Source organism: Lonchura striata, chromosome 6 (assembly GCF_050655825.1).
Source record: "Lonchura striata isolate lonStrDom1 chromosome 6, ASM5065582v1, whole genome shotgun sequence".
Lineage (NCBI taxonomy): Eukaryota > Metazoa > Chordata > Aves > Passeriformes > Estrildidae > Lonchura > Lonchura striata.
The window spans coordinates 40760457-40779737 of NC_140708.1; the positions used below are offsets into that span (position 1 = coordinate 40760457).

The following is a 19281-nucleotide window of genomic DNA, read 5'->3' on the forward strand; positions in this document are numbered from 1 at the left end:
TGGACCCAGAGGGTTTTTTCCCCTAATGCCATTTTCCATGTTGCCTGATGTGTTTGAGAGTATTTTTAGCTTTTATTTGTAGGAATACAGAAGTTAAAAGTTTACCTAATAGCTAAAGGTCATCTTGGTATAGCTGCGTGGGAACTTTGTGTGTTACCCTTCAGAGAGAAGGAAGAAAAACAAACAAAAAAGGCCCTAACCAACCAAATAAAAAAATTGCAAACCCCAAATCACAACAAAACCCCACCCAGACACTCAAAGGTTGTTTAATTATTTTGGTTGACCTAATGCTACTTTTTTAACTAAAGGGGATGAAAAAACTCTGTTGCAGCTCTTCCAAGCTGAGGTCTCCACCCTTTTCCAAAGGGTGTTTTCCTCAGGTGGGGCTGTGTGGGCTGTTGGTTGTTGGTTTGAACCCATGGCCTGTGACAAGGGTAGGGGGATGCGGGGCTGGGGTGCTGGCTGAGTGCAGCTGAGTGCAGCTCTGGGTGCTGTCCCCAGGAGGAGCCTCTTCTTCAGGCTTAGAGAAATTGAAAATACTCTGTCAATACAGTTGAGGTCTAACCCTGGTGCCCGTGCCCCCGTGCCCCCGCTGCCCTCTCCGAGAGCTGGCCAGCAGCGTGGAGCTGTGTCCTGTCCTGGCTGCTGCCCCAGCTCCAGCACAGCCTGCCCCACCCTGCCCATGCCCTGCCCAGGCAGGAAAACGCCTGTGGAACGAGGAGATGTCAGTCAGGCTTGTAGGTCTCACCAGTTCTGTGCTCATACTCAGCTGTGCTGGAGCATCTTGCTTAGTTACATACACCCCCAAAAGAAACTCCTGACTGTGGCTGCCTTTTCACTACTTTTGCGTATCCCAAATTGAAAATAATGCCCAACTTTGTAAATACGCTGTGTTGCTGTGGATGCAAATTCATTATTTATGTGGTCTCATGTATGGTCTTTAACTTCTGGCAACTGGGAGTTTTTAGCTCTGAAGTATTCATTACTCATTATTATGTACTGTTTGTTCTTCCATAAGAGTAGAAAACTAGTAAAAGGTAATGAAGCAGAGCCAATTTCCTTTTAGTTGGAGGGTACTTATTATATGAGAGGACGTAACTAATATTCAGGTATGTTCTAGTGGTTTAACCTGCAAGAAATGCCACAAGGACCTCACTGCTATTAAGCCAATGCTATTTCCCCATCAAAAAAATACTTTTTTTTTTTAATACCCACTAAGATTTCAAGTTCTCAAAGATTTGTGTACAAACAAAGAAATAACTGTGTCCTGCATCTTCAGAGCCTGGAAGTGTTTTCTGTTGTCTTGTCTCACTGCAGGACTCCCAATTCAGGGCTCCTTGTGACTGATGGTTCCTAAATCTTACTTAAAATAGTTTATTACGGTTGTCTTACCAGTCAGTATTTTTGTGGGCTGTGTAAGAAGAGCTCTTACTGGAGCAAACTCTCAGCAGTTAAAATGAGTGACACAATGCTCAGCACGTTCCTGTGTGTGGTGTACTGAGACAGTGATGGGGGTGTGTTTGCTTTACAGGATTAAATAGTTACACTGCTTTCTGATCATGGTGTCTTCATAGAGCTCTCCAAGTAGATTAAATCAGGACTTGGAATCCAGAACTGACTGGGAGCAGTAAAGCGCATGGAGAGTTGGGATGGCCTGGTGTTAGGGTCCACAGATGAGCTCTGTTGCAGAGCTCTGCTTCATGGGCTGTGTTTGGTTAGTGTTGCTCTCCAGACAGCCAACAAAATGAGCCAGTGAGGTAAATTTAGTGTTCATTGTCATTTGCTGCTGCTGGCTCTGATGGCAGCCTACTGCCAGTGGTCCCTTGGGCAGGGCCTTGGGAAGAAAGGAACATCTGTACATGGACATCTTCTCAGCAACTGTGTCTTCGTTGTTTGTAAATAAATCTATGATAGGAAATATATATCAGAGGAAAAGCATGTCCCAGCTGGGTGTAATTCCTTGCATTTCAGATATGGTTTTTGACATCTGGTCTGTCATCTGCTTTTTTATTTTTCCCCTCCTTCCCCCCAGTTAAACTTACTGTTGGATCCTACTCTGGCTCATTCTCCGTCCCTACTGATGATGGCATGCTTTAAAGCAAGGTGCTGATATCTCTGTTGGCAGAAACCAGCATTAATGGTCTAATTGAAGTGCTCAGTAATCATCAAACACCTGAGTGGGAGTATTTCCTTTTTCCTTTTATCCAGTAACCCTGCCAGCAGCAGCTCACCTCAGAATGTTTCACCAAGCAGGTTAGTGCCAAGATGTCTCAGTGGCCGGGAAGCTGAGGCACAGAGGAAGTGGCTGTTGGACATGACTCAGAAACCCAGGCAGGACATTCCCTTCTTTCTGCAGGGGTTACTGGCAGCGCTGTGGCTCGCTGGATGTGCAGCACACCAGGTTCTGCTCGGCTCTGGTGTGCACGAGCCGCTGCCAGGCTTCCCCTCGCTGGCCCTGGCTGGAGCCCCACCGCCCTGTCCCACTGGTCCTGAGCCCCCTGGCCCTCTGGCAGGGGCTGTGCTGGGCACGGGTGGAGAGCAGCGTGCCAGGAGTGTCCCTGAGCAGGGAGGGACGTGCTGCCAGCGGTGCTGAGCCTCGCTGGCACTGCCCTGCTGTGCTCCGGGGAGCCTGGGGCAGGGTCTGGCACCTGCAGGTCCCTGTGCCCTCCCTGCTGCTGTCCCGAGCTGGGCAGCTCTGCCGCTGCCACAGGAAGGTGCCAGCTCAAAGCACGGACCTGTGACTGCCTCTGGCTCAATGGAACCTGCTGCACTTCAGATTTTGCTGATCCTTAATTCATTGTCTTTGAGCTTAATTGTCTAATTGTGTAGTCAGGAATGAAGGATTTTGCACTCTGTCATCGCATCAAATGGCAGTTTCTCTCTATTGTCTCTATTGTGGTGCCCCATCCCTGGAAGTGTTCTTGGCCAGCTTGGACAGGGCTTGGAGCAGCCTGCTTCAGTGGCAGGTTTCCCTGCCAACGGGGTGGAAGGAGATAAGCTTTAAGGCCCCTTTCAGCTATTCTGTGGTTCCACGATGCCTAAAGACCTTTTAACAGCGATATTGGTCACTGTTGATTTAAATAATTAAAAGCAGCACTACCGTGCTGTAACAGCAATACCGTGTCTGTGCTTTTTGGGAGTTGCAGGGCTCCAGCAGCAAGACAGTGAGCAGGAGGGGGAGCAGTCCCTTTTTTCCAGCTGTTCCTCGCTGTGTGTTGAGGTGAGAGCTCTGCAGTGTGACCCGAGGGCAGAGCACCCCAGCCCTGCCCAGGGGCTGCCAGCAGCCCCCCACTCCTGCCAAGGCTGCACGGACAGCGTGGCCTCTGCTGGCTGGGGCCACCCAGTGCCACCCTTGAGAAACGAGTGAATCCCATCTGGGACTTGAATTCTCTCCACGTATGCTTGCACTGGCACAGGGTCGATTGTTTCGGACTGTTCCCTTTTGAAATGGAAGTTGTTCTGGAGCTTGTGTCCATCCATTCACAATAAGGCATGGAACACAAGGTATGGAGACTCAGTATTAGCAGAGACATTTTAAATGTGGTGTTTGCAGTTCTGAATAGAGGCAAAGCAGAGAAAATTCCATAGAACAGAAAAACACTGAATGTCTCTTCAAAACAGCAGCAAATTTATAAACACTTTATTTGATTTGAGGTATGAGGAAAGACGGACATTCAAGGGTTTTGGTATGGTAATTGCATCCTAGTGCTGACTGAGTAGTATCTAAGATATTTGCAGTTTTCAAGACTAACACTTGGAATAGCATGATGGATTTCCATGTCTTCAGTGTTAACAGGTGTGTACGGGCATCTGTTATTTAAATACTTTTGCAAATAAGATATTCCATAAATAAAAATATCAAACACAACTGCTAAAGTGCTGCTAAACAGCACTGAGAAATTTTGTAAAAGTCGAAAAAAAAATCCACTTTAGCAAATTAATTGTTTGAATTCTTCTACCTCCCAGACAAGGAAAGGTCTGGATTATCTTAATCCTGTCATCTTTGAGTGGAAAAGTTTATTTACATTTTAAATATAAATACTAAAATATATTAAAAATATATATTTAGCCCAGGAACTAAGTCATAGTTTAAAAAAGGAAATATTAGTTAAGAATATTTGAGATAATAATTATGTATTATGAGTCTATTATGTGGATAGCAAATGATGCTCCCCTTGCTGCTTATTGTGCAGTGACCTCTCGGGTAGTAGTTGCCAGCCCTCCCTGAGCACGCAGATCTGTGTTCTTGCTGTGTGCTGAGCGTTAAACCTCGCTTTTCTCTCTCTTCCAGGTGGTCCATGCACACAAGCCCCATTTCATGGCTTTACACTGTCAGGAATTCGGAGGGAAGAACTATGAAGCTTCAATGTCTCATGTAGACAAGTTCGTGAAGTAAGTGGTGGGGGCACAGCCTGGGCCTGAGGCAGGGGCAAGGGCAGGAGCGCTCAGTCAGCGCTGGGATTGCTTATCCCGGTGTAATGTATCCCAGTTTCATGTATCCTGGTTTAATTTATTCCCAGTTCAATGTATCCTGGTTTTATTTATTCCGAGTTCAATGTATCCCGGTTTAATTTATTCCTGGTTTAATGTATCCCAGTGTAATTTATTTGTAGTTCAATTTATCCCTGGTGTAATGTATCCCAGTTTAATGTATCCCGGTCCAATTTATCCCGGGTGTAATTTATCCCCAGTTTAATGAATCCAGGTTTAATTTATCCCTCGTGTAATCTATCCCAGTTTAATTTATCCCGGGTGTAATCTATCCCAGTTTAATGAATGCCATGTTAATTTATCCCGGGTGTAATCTATCCCATTTTAATTTATCCCCGGTGTAATCTATACTAGTGGAATCTATCCCCGGTGTAATCTATCCCAGTTTAATGAATCCCAGTGTAATTTATCCCCAGTGTAATCTATCCCGGTTTAATCTATTCGGGTGTAATCTATTTGGGTGTAATCTACCCCAGTTTAATTTATCCCCGGTGTAATCTACCCCAGTTTAATTTATCCCCGGTGTGATCTATCCCAGTTTAATTTATCCCCGGTGTGATCTATCCCAGTTTAATTTATCCCCGGTGTAATCTACCCCAGTTTAATTTATCCCCGGTGTAATCTACCCCAGTTTAATTTATCCCCGGTGTGATCTATCCCAGTTTAATTTATCCCCGGTGTAATCTATCCCGGTTTAATCTATCGGGCTGGGAGGGAACGCGGGCAGCGCCCGCGAGCCGCGGCCGCGCGCGCCCTCTGCTGGCGGCGGCGGGCGCTGCGCGCTCGGGGCCGCGCTCGGGGCCGCGCTCGGGGCCGCGCTCGGGGCCGCGCTCGGGGCCCGCTCGGGGCCGCGCTCGGGCCCGCTCGGGCCCGCTCGGGGCCGCGCTCGGGGCCCGCTCGGGCCCGCTCGGGGCTGCGGCACCGGCAGCACAAATGCCCAAATTCCCGGAGTGTTGTGGGCACCACGGACCCGCACCCTTCCTGGTCGTGTCCAAACGGCGCTGGGAAAGTCGCGGTGCGGCTGCTGAGGGCAGCTCTGGAGCGTGCAGGCAGGCGGCTGTGTCAGGGACAGCGCCGTCCCTGAAATTCCCCCCAGAGCAAGAGGTGGTGCTGGGGATGTCACAGCACAGAGCAATGCTGAGGCAAGGCAGCACATTTGTATCTCCCTGCACAACGTTCAGTCTTTTCTTTCTCTTTCAGAGAACTGTTATCAAGTGATGCAATGAAAGACTACAACAGAGCTCGAGTTTACCTGGATGAGAACTATAAATCACAGGAACATTTCACGGTAAATTTCTTTATTTCATGAGTGTAGTTTAACTGAAGGTGAATTTCTTCTGTTTGGGGTTTGTGACCCATGTGGGACTGTGCGCTGTTTCCATCCTGATGATGATTCTGATTTTACTACTACTGTGTTTTACTATTAACAGTGTTTATTCTGTGGCATGGGTACCTGCTGATTTCACAGAGGTGCATCCATTTAGAATGAGCAGAATATCAGTGTGCAGGGCATCTTTTCTTTCAAATGATTGTCTAAGGTCTTTTTTTGTCCAGCACAGACTTTGTTAGCTCAGAATCACCTTCTGTTTCAGAGCCTGGCAGTGTCCGGCAGTGTGAGGTGGTGCCAGCACTGAGTGTGATGAGCTGGTGGCGAGCTTGGCAAGGGTGCAGGGCCTGTGTAAGGGATCTCCAGAGCTGGCTCACAGCCTCACTGGCCTGAGGCATGGTGGCAGCAGCCAGAGCACAAGTGTGCATTAGCATGAGTGGTGTTCAGGTACATGTGAATGATGTGTGCAGGGCTGCCCTTCCTCAGAGCAGAAAGGCTTGTGTGCTTGGTGCCAGGGCTGTGCATCGTGCCAACACGTCTGCTGTGTGTCCAAGTCATCACTGCTAGGTTGTACAGGAGAAAACAGCCCTTTGGAGGTGAATCAGTGACAGCACCCTCGTTCCCAGGGCAGAGATTCCTTCTCCCCCACTATGCTGCTCAGGGGCAGTGGTGGCTCGGAGGAGCCTGGCTGGAGACCTGGGCCAGCCAGAGATGGCACCTGGGAAAGTTCAGACAATAAAAAAACAGGTACCCAGCACACACACAAACCCCAGCTTGGATGCATATAAGCTCAGGGAATAAGAACCTGGAAGGGTTTTTATTTCTTCTTTTTTTTAATAAACCTGGCTAGAAGCCCAACTAAGATGAATCTGGAGGAGAGGAATCAATGTTTTTTTTCTCTTGCTCATTGGAGAAGATAAAAAGATTATCAGCTTTCCTGAGCCTTAGAGGGACAAACCGTTAGTGGGTCACTAATGTTGAAACTGTACTCTGCAGATGTTCAGAAAGTGCTGGTAGGTAAAAGCAGTAGTACAGAGCTGCATGTTTTGGAGTCACTCACAGGTCTGAGCTGCATCCAGATGATTCCACACACTGGTGGAGACCCTGTTGGGGTCCTGCAGCACAGATCTCCTGATGTGGGCAGGGGAGCTGCAAGGGGTTCTGTATTTACCTGATCTGCCTTCAGCCAGTGAGCTCCAGAGCTCCCTTCCAGCCAAGACTTTTCTGTGATACAGGAAAAAGGGATAATCATCTGTGATCGTAATTAGGGAAACAGCATAGAAGATTAATCCATAACAAAATACAGTCCAATAACAAGATACAACTTTTTTGTGTTTAAGAATAGTCACATCCTTCATAGTATTGAATTATTTTATTTAGCATAAGGTACCTTGATTCGATTTGATGGCATTCCTGTGGTGGATAGAAAGGCTCTTAGGTTGAACAGGAATCCCAGTCAGAGCATGTGCTGTTTGTGTCTCTGTGAAGAACCCTGTATTTTGCAATGTCCTCAGTTCAAGAACTAATGTGGTTTCTTGTTTCACATAGCAGCATTATTTTCTAGCACTGTGTTTCTTGCAGTATTCCCCAGCCATCTTTGTATTTCCCCCTTTCTTGTCATAAATATTACTTTGAAGTTTTTTTCCTTCTAATCCTTCGTTTACTAAAGCTGAGCTTTCCAGGGGGCAAAAAAAAAGTTCTTTCAACGTATCGATTCAATAAAGGGGAAGATATAAAAAAAGACAGCTAGTACCAATGTTATTTTCCATGGAAATAGTGTAACCAAAAACATGTTCTTATTGTTTGGTTAAATTGCCCTCCTGTTGAAGTGGTGACTGTAAAGATACACAATGGGTTTACAGAAGTGTTTGATGTGTACTCCACATGATAGGCTGTTTGTATCTTTAAGAATCTTTTAGAGCTGAATCTGCTTAGCGTGAAAAGGCAGAACCCAAAGGAAGAGCAATTATTCAATGATGTTTTGTGTTACTATCACTGGGAGGAAATGCTGTGTGCTAGAGGAGTGTTTTATACCTTCATTGTTAGTCTGTAGTTGTGGCTTGGAACCAAAGCCCAAAAACCTGGACAGAAGAGAGAGTGCACTTTCACATTGAGTTCTTTAAACTTCTGGCTTGTTAGAGTCTGCTTTTAGGCACTGAATGCTCCCAGTCTGCACTCACACATCCTGGCACTGCTGTCAGGAATCAAAGATTCATAGAAATGGTTTTTCACACTTGTGATTTGAATGGCAGATCTCCAGCTCCTCTGCTCAGTGTGTGTGTGTGTATGTGTGACTGCGTGAGCAGGGGTTTCACGTGTGCTGTGTCCATTTAGGGTAAAGTTTTGGTCTTATCTGCAGTGTGGTTTGCCTTGTACAATGTCACGTGTCTCCGTGTTTCCTTGTTAGTTCTGTTTGACTGCGAAGTTCTGTAACTTCTGTGGGCTTTTTTCCATCCCTTCTAAGGCACAGACTTGGCAGCAGATTGTAGCTTTGTCTTTATATTATTACCTCTCTGAAATATAAATGTTTATCATATATTGTTGTATAACGCTATTTGCTTTAGAAAGGGAGAAGCTCAAGTAGTTACAGTTTGGCTAACCTTTATCCCTGCTGCTCTCACATCCCCTTTTTTACCAGTTTTGGCATCACTTCCTCTGTAAGGCTTTCCTTGGCTTGGCTCCTGCAAAACCGAACCAGATTTTGCTGCCACAGTTACTCAGCTTGGCTGTGGTAGGACTGGCAGCAGGATCTGAGACAACACTGTCAGCAGCCTCTGTCTCCAGCTCACAGCAGCACAGGTGCAAATTCCACACCAGAAGTAAGAAACTGGCATAAAAATGAGGAGTCTCTAGTGGAGCCACTTCATTTTAAAAACTAATAATCCACATTGTATGAAGGATCAAAATGGATCATTTTGCATCATCCCAGACGTACATCTTACTACCAGGATTTGTCATTTATGGTCATGTATACCAAATCTGGTGTAGGAGCGACTGGTTTTAGGTGTGGGGAGTGGGGTAGGTGCTGTGATGAGGGAGAGAGCTGTGGTTCAGTGGGCTGTGTTTGTTCTCCTAGGAGGGATGGTAGGGTGAGACTGTGTGGGATTTCCTTCCACTCAAAACTGTGAAACGCATGGCACAGAATAAATGCCAGAGCAGAGTGCAAGGCCAGGGAAGGTGCTGGGGCAGCAGGTCCCTGTCCCAGGGAAGGGGCCAGCCCGCAGGGTCAGGCTGGCACTGCAGCCTGGGCAGTGACTCCTGGCCCAAGGCTTTCTTGGGGCCAGGCTCTGGGGGCAGCACGGGTCTCACAGGGTGCACAGGGATGAAGCAGTCCGTGTCACACCTGGGAGAGGCCCAGCTCTCTCAGATTTAAAAATTATAAAATGACCTGAAGATGAATCTCTTGGCAGAGAGCTGCTGCATTAGAGCTGATGGCTCTCAGCGCTGGGAAGGGGGCAGTGCTGGAGCTCAGCGCTTCCAGCAGTTATGGATGAGGACAGTGGGTGACAGCCTCTGCAGGGCTGACAATGGCTTCCCAGAAATTTCAGATTAACTAAACTGGCAGCTGTGCTGCTGTTTCATTTCTGACTGGAAATACCAATAGCAGTCAAGTCTGGATAAACTGGCTCATGTGCTGAATTTCAGACACTCAAATACCTGTAAATCCCTGTTTGAAAGCATGGTACTTTCTTTTGTTGTATAAAATGTTATGTAGGGGGTAGATCTTGATTTCTGTTGAAGAATGTACAATTAATGAAAAGACAGATATAAGAAGACTGAAATAGGTAAAAATATGAGAGGCTGAAAAATTCAGAACATTGCATTTTTTATTTGTGACTATACTGAATGGACTTCACTTGTAATAAAACAGGTCTTTGCACTTCCATTGATTTTACCAAACATCCCGTTATTTACATTCTCTGTTAATTTTATTGTACTTGGTATATTTCATGTAAGGGGTAAATTATAAATCTTGTCACTTTTCTATGTGAAGAATTACTCAAAAATTGTTGGGAGTGTTGAACTTTGCATGTCAATACTTCTCGAATAACCCAAGTTAATGGTAAATAAAGTGGTTTTTTTCTGGAATAAGAAAATGTACTGAAGGTAAATATCAGTCAGAAATACATTGATGTTTGCATCAAATCCATAACTGTTTTTATATGAAAACATGTCGGTATAATCAGTGACATTTTTATTGTAATGAGATCAAGTCTAGTTTTGTTTTGTGCCGTGTATTTATTGATTTCTGGAGTACTCAATTAAGGTCTTACATAGCTTAGCAAATCCTTGGCTTCCTTTTCATTGTTCAGAGAAGGCAGAGGAAAGTCCTGTGTAGCTTAAAGCCTTTTTGCTGCATTGAACGTGTGGTTTCTGTAGGCTGGGAGAGAATCTTTCCTGGAGTACGTCATTCCTGAGGACTCCTGGCAAACCAGACCTCCAAGGGCAAGCTGACCACCAGCTCCTGCCTGGAGTGTTGAGGGAGCATTTTGGGAGCTGTGTGGTTGGCACAGCCCTTAGCTGATGGGCAGAAGCATCTGCACAGTGGGGTAATTGCTCTGCTTCCCAGTGTAGGTTTATTTTTTAAAAATAAACAGAGTTCTCCATTGTCTGTGTGCCTGCCCAGACCCGCAGGTGACCTTGCAATGAACAAATGCCACTGGGCTCTGCATGTGGTGTGCTGAAGTTCCAGCCTCCTCCTCCTGATAACAGTGCAGTGCACTGCAAATAGTTCATTGTATAGCAGGGTTTCAATCAAATTAAAAAACAAAACAAAAACCATCCTTTCAAAACCAGCATTCCTGACATTAGACAGATGTGTTTAAACAACACCAGAGCCTCAAACTGCAAGCAGAATTTTATTAATTCCAATGGACTGAAGAGAGAGAGGTTGCTGTGCTTGCACAGCTCCCCACATTGAAATGTGGGTTTGGTGAGATAATGACTGAAATGAAACTTCCCTGCAATAACCACCTGGGGGATGGACAAAGTAAGTTATAAAGAATACAGTGGTAAGAGGCACTTTTCTGACAAGCTTTCTGTCCACGCCCCTGTGCTTCAGTTGCTGAGGCAGAGAGGTGGGTGCTGAAGGCAGCAGAGGCAGCAGTCAGTCAGTGCCCAGGTGGTCTCCTGCCATCGCACCCTCTCCGAGGGCACGGGTCCTGGGGGCTGTGGGCAGCTGAACGCCCCTCGCTGCCCCTGCTGTGTGCACTGGTGCTTGGTGGGTGCCCTGTCCGAGCTGTGTCCCTGCACCCCGGGCACTCGCTGACCCAGAGCAGCACAGGCTCAGCGCTGGCGCAGGCCATGCAGCGCCCGTGCCCCTGCTGGGGGTGGGTGGCACCAGGCTGTGGGAGCACTGAGGCAAGTCCAGGCACTGCCAGGGTATGCAGGAAAAGGTTGTGCTTGCTTTTTTTTCCCCTGGATGGTTTTTACTTCACACGCTCTGTACCAGCATTTTTTTAAATGTAAAATGGCTCTTACTCCAGTGTAGATAATGCACTGGTAGCCTGCAGCAGCATCCAGGGCAGACCTTTGCCCAAGTCACTATCCTTAAGGGCAATAACCTGAGCCAGCATGACAGGGGGGTCCAGTGGGGAGCAGTGGTCCTGAGAATACAGATGGACAACATGTTATTCAAGTGTGTTATTGTACCTTAAAATTATATCTGCTTGTTACTGAGAGAATATTAAAGTTAATTTTTGTTAGATTAATGATACTTGAGTAATATTTTTGGTTGAGCTGAGTTCAAATAATTGGCCATTAATTGAAAAAGGAAATTGAAATGAATTTATCTTACACATAAATCCTGTCGTAGTTATTAATGCGTCTTAGAAAATATTGTCCTGTTCCCAGAAATGGATGGTGTACACTGATTCTCCCGAGCTTATTAGTTCTGTCAATTTAGAGTTTGGTTAAGTAAAAAAGATGATTTAAGAAGAGAGCTGTAATTGAATTGAATATTGAGGGAATTCACATGGTGATGACTTCTCAGGCCACTTCTTCATTAACAGTGTTACAGGAATGTCGAGGCTTGGCAGAAAGGCAGGATTTCCCCAGGAGATGGAGCTGGAGCTCCAGGCTGCAGTGCCCGGCTGCGGGCGCTGGGCACCCTGCAGGAGCCCCGCACTGCAGCTGGGAGGGCATGCTGGGCACACACTGCCACTGGGCTGGGGACACACTGGGGACACACTGCCACCAGGAGGGGACACGCTGCCACCAGGCTGGGGACATGCTGGGGACACGCTGGAGACACACCAGTACACACTGCCACCACGCTGTGGACATGCTGGGCATGCACTGCCGCCGGGCTGGGGACACGCTGGGGACATGCTGGCATACACTGCCACCACACTGGGGACACACTGGGCACACGCTGCCACCGGGCTGGGGACATGCTGGGCACACCCTGCCAGCAGGCTGGGGACACGCGCACACACTGCCACCGGGCTGGGGACACACTGCCACCACGCTAGGGACACGCTGGCACACATTGCCACCACACTGGGGACACGCTGGGGACACACTGCCACCAGGCTGGAGACACACTGGCATACGCTGGGGACACACTGGGCGCACACTGTCACCACACTGGGCACACGCTGTCACCATGCTGGGGACACGCTGTCACCATGCTGGGGACACACTGTCACCACGCTGGGGACACGCTGGGCACATGCTGTCACCATGCTGGGGACACGCACACACACAGAGGGAGACTTTCAGGGGCAGCGCTCTGGCTCTGGGCAGGCTGGAGAAGGGGCTCTGCTGCTGCTGGGATGTTGATCACAGGCTCAGATTTGTCACTAACCCACTGCTGAACAGCAGACTTCAGAGTGTGATTTCTTGCTTCTTGATTATTGTAGTCTTTAAGTGAATTTTCTTTTACTACTCACATGAACCTGTTTCCATATTACCCCTTCTTCCTCCCTCTCCTTTCCATAGAAAGATAATTTGTATACCAGTGTTGAATTTTATACTGTTATCTGTAAAAATTATGCCAACCCAGAGAAGCAGGAATTTGTCTGAGTGGGTGGCAGCAGCACTGCTTGGCAAGATGTGATGATCTCTGGAGGGAGGGTTGGAGACTGGGCAGTTCTGCAAGGGCAGGTGATGCCACAGAAGGAGCCACAAGTGTCATTCAGACTCTCTTCTCAAATTAATTCCTCTGAGGTTCATCCAGGGAACAATCTTCTGGGATGGAGAAAAGTCCAGACTCCTTTCTAAGAGGCACATATGAGAAACCTGCAGGTGTTCTGTCATCATCAGTCTCCCACATCACTCCTGAGCAAATTCTCCCCTGTGTCTCACTGTTGTTTTGTTTTCCCTAAGTGATAAATTAGTGTAAATATTTTTAAACAAATCTTACCCCGCCAGTCCTTTGGGATTTTTTTGTTGGTATTCAAGCATGTGGAAGCATGTGTAAAGCTAGGGGCAGCGAGAGGGTGCCCAGGGCTGGGTGGGTGTCCTGGGCAAGAGCTGGCAGCAGAGCACTGGTTGTGTGCAAGTGCTGGCTACTTGGATTCTTGTGTGATCTTTATTTTCTCCTAGCTCCCCTTCCTAGGCAGAATAAAAGGAATAAAACAATTTGAAAAACATGTTAGTATTCCTTATAAATGCCCTAAAGTGCCAGAAGCAAATCTCCAGCCATGTGCTTACATGCACAGAAGTGCTTCTAGCGAGGTGTGTGTGGTAGAAAAATGGAAATGGAAAAATGAGAATTTTAACCCTGTTTGTAGGGAAAATGCAAAGCAGGATGGAGCCTCGTGGTGGCAGTGCCTGCCAGGGATCAGGGCTGGTACTACACTTGGTGGAGACTGGTTCTGCACATGTTCCAGCAGTTCTTACCTCACTGTGTCCATCCTCATCGTGTTCATTGTCTTCATTGTAACCCAGAATCCTTTCCTTTTAAAGCTTCCTGCTTTTTCAGTAGTTTTGGTGAAGTACAAGGTTGGGAGCTTTCTTGAAATGCATGTCACAAAGTTTGACCTCTTCATTAGCTTCTATCGTCTTTTAATTGAACAAAAATTAGCTCGTGAAGAAAGCTGGTGAATGTTAAAGTTAATCCTACAGTTTCTGACCAAACCCTGGAAAAATGGTTGTAGAACTATTGTCATTCTGTGACATGAACATTTACTTACAACCACCTGAAATGAAACCTTCCACTTAATTTCTTAGGGAACTAAGTTGTCTGTCAGGTAATATCTTCCAATCTCTTCAGGGTGGGAAATGGAATTTGAAAGGTGTTGCCACAGCAAGAACATTCCTCTGGTTTTGTCTTTTTTCCTATGCATTTTTGAATTGCATCTCTTAACCCATCAACAGAATTCTTGTTGGGAGGGCATGGCTCATCTTCCACCTGTTTTCTGACACTTTTATATAATTGTGAGAGGAGGAATAATTACAAAACAGTGAGGGATTTCACAGATCAGTAGCCTAGTAACACAGTCATGCATGCATCTCTGTTGCTTACAGATGTGCCGATGCTGAGAAAATCGGTGATAAAGCAGCTCTTCCTTATCCACAAAATAGTTATACTGTTTTGTATCAGCTATGGAATTCATCTATATAATTGAATTTTCTATGAGCTGTGGATTTTATATTCAGAATTTCATCCTGCAGTTGTGCAACAGACTACATGGTTAAGAAAAGAAATTATTTGTAAAGAATAATTACAACCTGTTTTTGTAGGAATACATCTGTCTAAAACTTTGAAATACTTGAAATACTTGAAATTAAATTGTAGACTACTGTCTCTGAACACAGGAAGAAACCAACTATTTTAAGCTTTTAAAAGTTTCAAAAAAAGACTTTTCTAATTGCTGCTGCAGAGGTGAGGCTAAAGCAAAGCCTAGCACTCCTTTCCCGCAGAGCCTTGCTGTGGCTGGCAGTCCTTGGCTGGTGCTCCCTGGCACCGTGTGCCCAGCACCTTGTCCCCATCACCGTGTCCCGGCACCGTGTCCCCACCACCGTGTCCCGGCACCGTGTCCCCACCACCGTGTCCCCATCACCGTGTGCCGGCACCGTGTACCCGGCACCGTGTCCCGGCCGCGGGTCTGGGGAGCTGTGCGGGGCTGGGCTGGGAGCACCCGGCCGAGGAGGGACAGCTGCCGGAGCAGGAGCCGGGGCAGGAGCGGGCAGCCGAGGAGGGGCAGGAGCCGGGGCCGGGGCAGGAGCGGCCCCCAGAGAGCGGCCGAGGGCGGCGCGGCCGCCGCCGCCCCTCTCCCCGCTCCGGCGGGCCCTGTCCCCGGCCTGCCCGCAGGCAGAACGGCACAGGGCGTGTTTGGGGGTTTGTTTTGCCGGTTTTGTTCGCTGTGTGCTGTGGCAGGAGCAGCAGAAAGCGCCCTTGGGCAGTTCCTCGCCCTGGGCCGCCGGCAGCGGCTCACCTGCGGCATTGCTGCGGGCTGCCGTGGGTCGAGCTGCTCTCCTTTTAGTGCAGGAGCAGGTGGCATTTTTGTTTGCTTCTGCCTTGTTGCATATTTAATTACGGCATGTTCTTAAACTAATTTGACCAAAGATTTATGGAAAGAGTTATTGTTGGCTCAACACATACTTCGAACAGTAAATCTTCTCATTCATCTGCCATTTGTTTGACAACTCTGCTTTTGACAGTGCAGTAATATTGCTGACATATTTCCAAGGCTTTGATTTGGGAGTCCATGGCAGGGACTTGTTGACTGCTTTTTGTATGAAAGTTCTCCATTTTTACTTAGCTTTTTCCCTTTTGTTATAGTACGTACTACTTGAAGAACATAAAACTTAAAGAAGTACATATCTCTTGAAGAATAATTGAGTTTGATAAGCATGTTCTATTCAAACAGTGAAGAATTTTGAGGGAAAGCATGACTAGTAGGGATTTTCACTTATTGTGAATGGAATAAAAGTTTTGTTTTCTTGCCTTTTATTTTAATACTGTTTCTTTGCAGTCCAAGAACAGGGCAAGTCTTCTGGGGGTGAAAGGAAAGAAATTTCCATGGCAGGGGAGCTGAGAGCAGGCTTTGCAGAGTTAAAGGCTGTCTTGGTACAGGCTATGCTCATGGCTTTGGTGGTGGCATCCGTCCCTCCCTGAGTGCAGGGCCTGATGCTGCCATGCCCTGTGTGTCTCTGCCGGTCCCCAGGACCCTGCTGTGTGGCACTGGGTGCAGTGGAGCAGCACCGGGCTGGAGACGCCGGAGACACCGGGCGGGCCCGGTGCTCAGCACCCGGGGTCAGTGCGGGCCCGGTGCTCAGTGCCCGGGGTCAGTGCGGGCCCGGTGCTCAGCGCCCGGGGTCAGTGCGGGCCCGGTGCTCAGCACCCGGGGTCAGTGCGGGCCCGGTGCTCAGCGCCCGGGGTCAGTGCGGGCCCGGTGCTCAGCACCCGGGGTCAGTGCGGGCCCGGTGCTCAGCACCCGGGGTCAGTGCGGGCCCGGTGCTCAGCGCCCGGGGTCACTGCGGGCCCGGTGCTCAGCACCCGGGGTCAGTGCGGGCCCGGTGCTCAGCACCCGGGGTCAGTGCGGGCCCGGTGCTCAGCGCCCGGGGTCAGTGCGGGCCCGGTGCTCAGCACCCGGGGTCAGTGCGGGCCCGGTGCTCAGCACCCGGGGTCAGTGCGGGCCCGGTGCTCAGCGCCCGGGGTCAGTGCGGGCCCGGGGTCAGTGCGGGCCCGGTGCTCAGCGCCCGGGGTCAGTGCAGGCCCGGTGCTCAGCGCCCGGGGTCAGTGCGGGCCCGGTGCTCAGCGCCCGGGGTCAGTGCGGGCCCGGGGTCAGTGCGGGCCCGGTGCTCAGCGCCCGGGGTCAGTGCGGGCCCGGGGTCAGTGCGGGCCCGGTGCTCAGCACCCGGGGTCAGTGCAGGCCCGGTGCTCAGCGCCCGGGGTCAGTGCGGGCCCGGTGCTCAGCGCCCGGGGTCAGTGCGGGCCCGGTGCTCAGCGCCCGGGGTCAGTGCGGGCCCGGTGCTCAGCACCCGGGGTCAGTGCGGGCCCGGTGCTCAGCGCCCGGGGTCAGTGCAGGCCCGGTGCTCAGCGCCCGGGGTCACTGCGGGCCCGGTGCTCAGTGCCCGGGGTCAGTGCGGGCCCGGTGCTCAGCGCCCGGGGTCAGTGCAGGCCCGGTGCTCAGCGCCCGGGGTCAGTGCGGGCCCGGTGCTCAGCACCCGGGGTCAGTGCGGGCCCGGTGCTCAGCGCCCGGGGTCAGTGCAGGCCCGGTGCTCAGCGCCCGGGGTCAGTGCGGGCCCGGGGTCAGTGCCCGGGGTCAGTGCGGGCCCGGTGCTCAGCGCCCGGGGTCAGTGCGGGCCCGGTGCTCAGCGCCCGGGGTCAGTGTGGGCCCGGTGCTCAGCACCCGGGGTCAGTGCGGGCCCGGTGCTCAGCACCCGGGGTCAGTGCGGGCCCGGTGCTCAGCGCCCGGGGTCAGTGCGGGCCCGGGGTCAGTGTGGGCCCGGTGCTCAGCACCCGGGGTCAGTGCGGGCCCGGTGCTCAGCGCCCGGGGTCAGTGCAGGCCCGGTGCTCAGAGGATGGGGTCAGTGCAGGCCCGGTGCTCAGGGGCCAGTTTCCCCAGCGGGCACTGTGGGCACAGGGGCTGTGATTCCCCACCTGCGTGTTCACTGTGAACATCTCCGGTCCGGGCCAAGGGCGAGGGAGCTTCCCAGGACCAGAAAGGAGAGCTGAGGGTTGCTCAGTGTCCGTGTTCAGCAGCCCACCCCTGAGCAGTCTCTTCCCCCAGCGCTGAGTGTTTCATTCCGTGCTGCGTTCAGCACGCTGAGGAATGCGTGTTGGACACTGAAGTGTTGTGCAGTGTATCCACTCGGACCTAAACCTTCACTTCTAAAGCAGGAGGATCCTCCCAGCCTTCTGCTCGGGCTGCGGGGCTGTGCTCAGCAGCCCTGGCAGAGTCCACAGCCCCCACTGCCCCCCAGCTGAGCGGGCTCCTCACAAGGGCTGCGGCTCCAGGAGCACTCTGAGTAAAGCCTTGATAAGTGCTCGGAAGGATGTGGTGTATTTAATAAAACAGAAGGCATGGTAATGGAAAACAGTGTTATCTGCTCAAGTAATCGAGGATCTGACACAATACAGGAAATGCTTTAAATTGAAGTTTTCAAACCCCCACCTAGGGGTCCTCTTTAGAAATTTGGGCACCTAGTTCCCAAGTTTTGTCTTTTTACAGAAAATAAAAGCCCAAGGTATGGAGCAGTCAGAAATCCAGTTTGCATTTGTGTGTAGCAGGATGAAGGGCAGGGCCAGTTACATAGAGCCTTCATGTTATTAACAGCTCTTTTCAGGTAATGCATGTGTGGAATTTGGTTTGTGTGACAAAATGTTTGATGTGGAACAGCTCTGGCTTTTAAGAAAAGATGTGAGATTGGAAAATAAGAAAGTAATTGCTTGAGAAATTATGAAATGCTGCTTAAGGCACTTGCTAATGTATTTGTCTGAGGCACTGAATTAATACTTAAATAAGATCAGTGTGACTGTAAAAGAAATCAGTTGTATGGTGTTTACTGACAGAAATGAATGGGTTTATTAGTGTTTGAAATAATGTTATAATACAGCATTTGTAGCCAAAAAGAAAGCAATCCATGAGATGGCTCACACCCTGACTGTGGACATCCTATGGCAGTCAGGTTTCACTGCACTGCTCACCCACCATACTGTGCAGAAAGGCTGGAATGCAGCTGTTATTTCACAATGAACTAAAAACGAATGGGAGCGAAAGGTGAAGTTGTGTTATGCCACCTGATCATATCTCAGGGTATGGCTGTTGCTGGGAAAGACACTGAGCACTGATTTCCGAAGGAAGATGGTGCGGTTCTGCACAGCTCTGGAGTGGAGCTGAGCTGAGGTGAAGCCTGCGGGCTGTGCAGGCTGTGCTGATGGAGGCCGGTGGGTTTCGGCAGTGGGGCATTCCCAGGGACAGAGCCCGTGACAAAGGCCCAGCAGACAGCGAGTCATGCCTGCCAGAGCCGTGAGCGTGCGGAGCTTTGGACGCGAGGGCTGGAATGCTTCAGACACGCTCTCACTGCTCTGTTACATTTAGCAGTGTTTGCAGCATACACACCCAAACTAGAGCCCTCTGACACTGAGGAAGTGTTTCCACTTCGTTTTAGAGGGCTTTCCAAGTATCTATTGATCAGTGTTCCCTAACAGCACAGAAATAATGTGTCTAATTTAACTGGCCACATGGAAGAGTATAGAAAAAACATTAGTTATCCCTTGAAAGGCTTGGAACGTCGATAGGAGGACATAACATTAATGACTTTCCTATACACAAGCTTCAAAAATGGCTAAATGAGGAAGAAATTACAAATTTATTTTCCTATAATTTCAGCAGTTGTCTTGTTTTACTGCACCAGTAAAGCATTAAGCAATGAAATGTCAAACGAGGACTATTTTCGTGATAATTTGTCTGACATGCAAAGTGTGTGAAACAAAAGAGGAAAAGGTAGAAATGTGGGGTTTAGTCATTTTGACAAATTTAGTGAATTTTGCTCATGAATTCTGGCTG

At 49.3% G+C, this 19281-nt stretch overlaps 1 protein-coding gene across 5 annotated transcripts in view; it reads left to right on the forward strand.

Annotated features, from left to right (window-relative positions):
* Positions 1-19281, forward strand: part of INPP5A (inositol polyphosphate-5-phosphatase A) — a 185735-nt gene that overhangs the window by 48694 nt on the left and 117760 nt on the right. For all 5 annotated transcript variants that reach the window (XM_085583039.1, XM_085583036.1, XM_085583038.1 and 2 more), the window contains 2 exons: positions 4292-4392; positions 5692-5779. In XM_085583039.1, coding sequence (XP_085439165.1) covers positions 4292-4392; positions 5692-5779 — 189 coding nt within the window. The remainder of the gene's footprint in view (positions 1-4291; positions 4393-5691; positions 5780-19281) is intronic.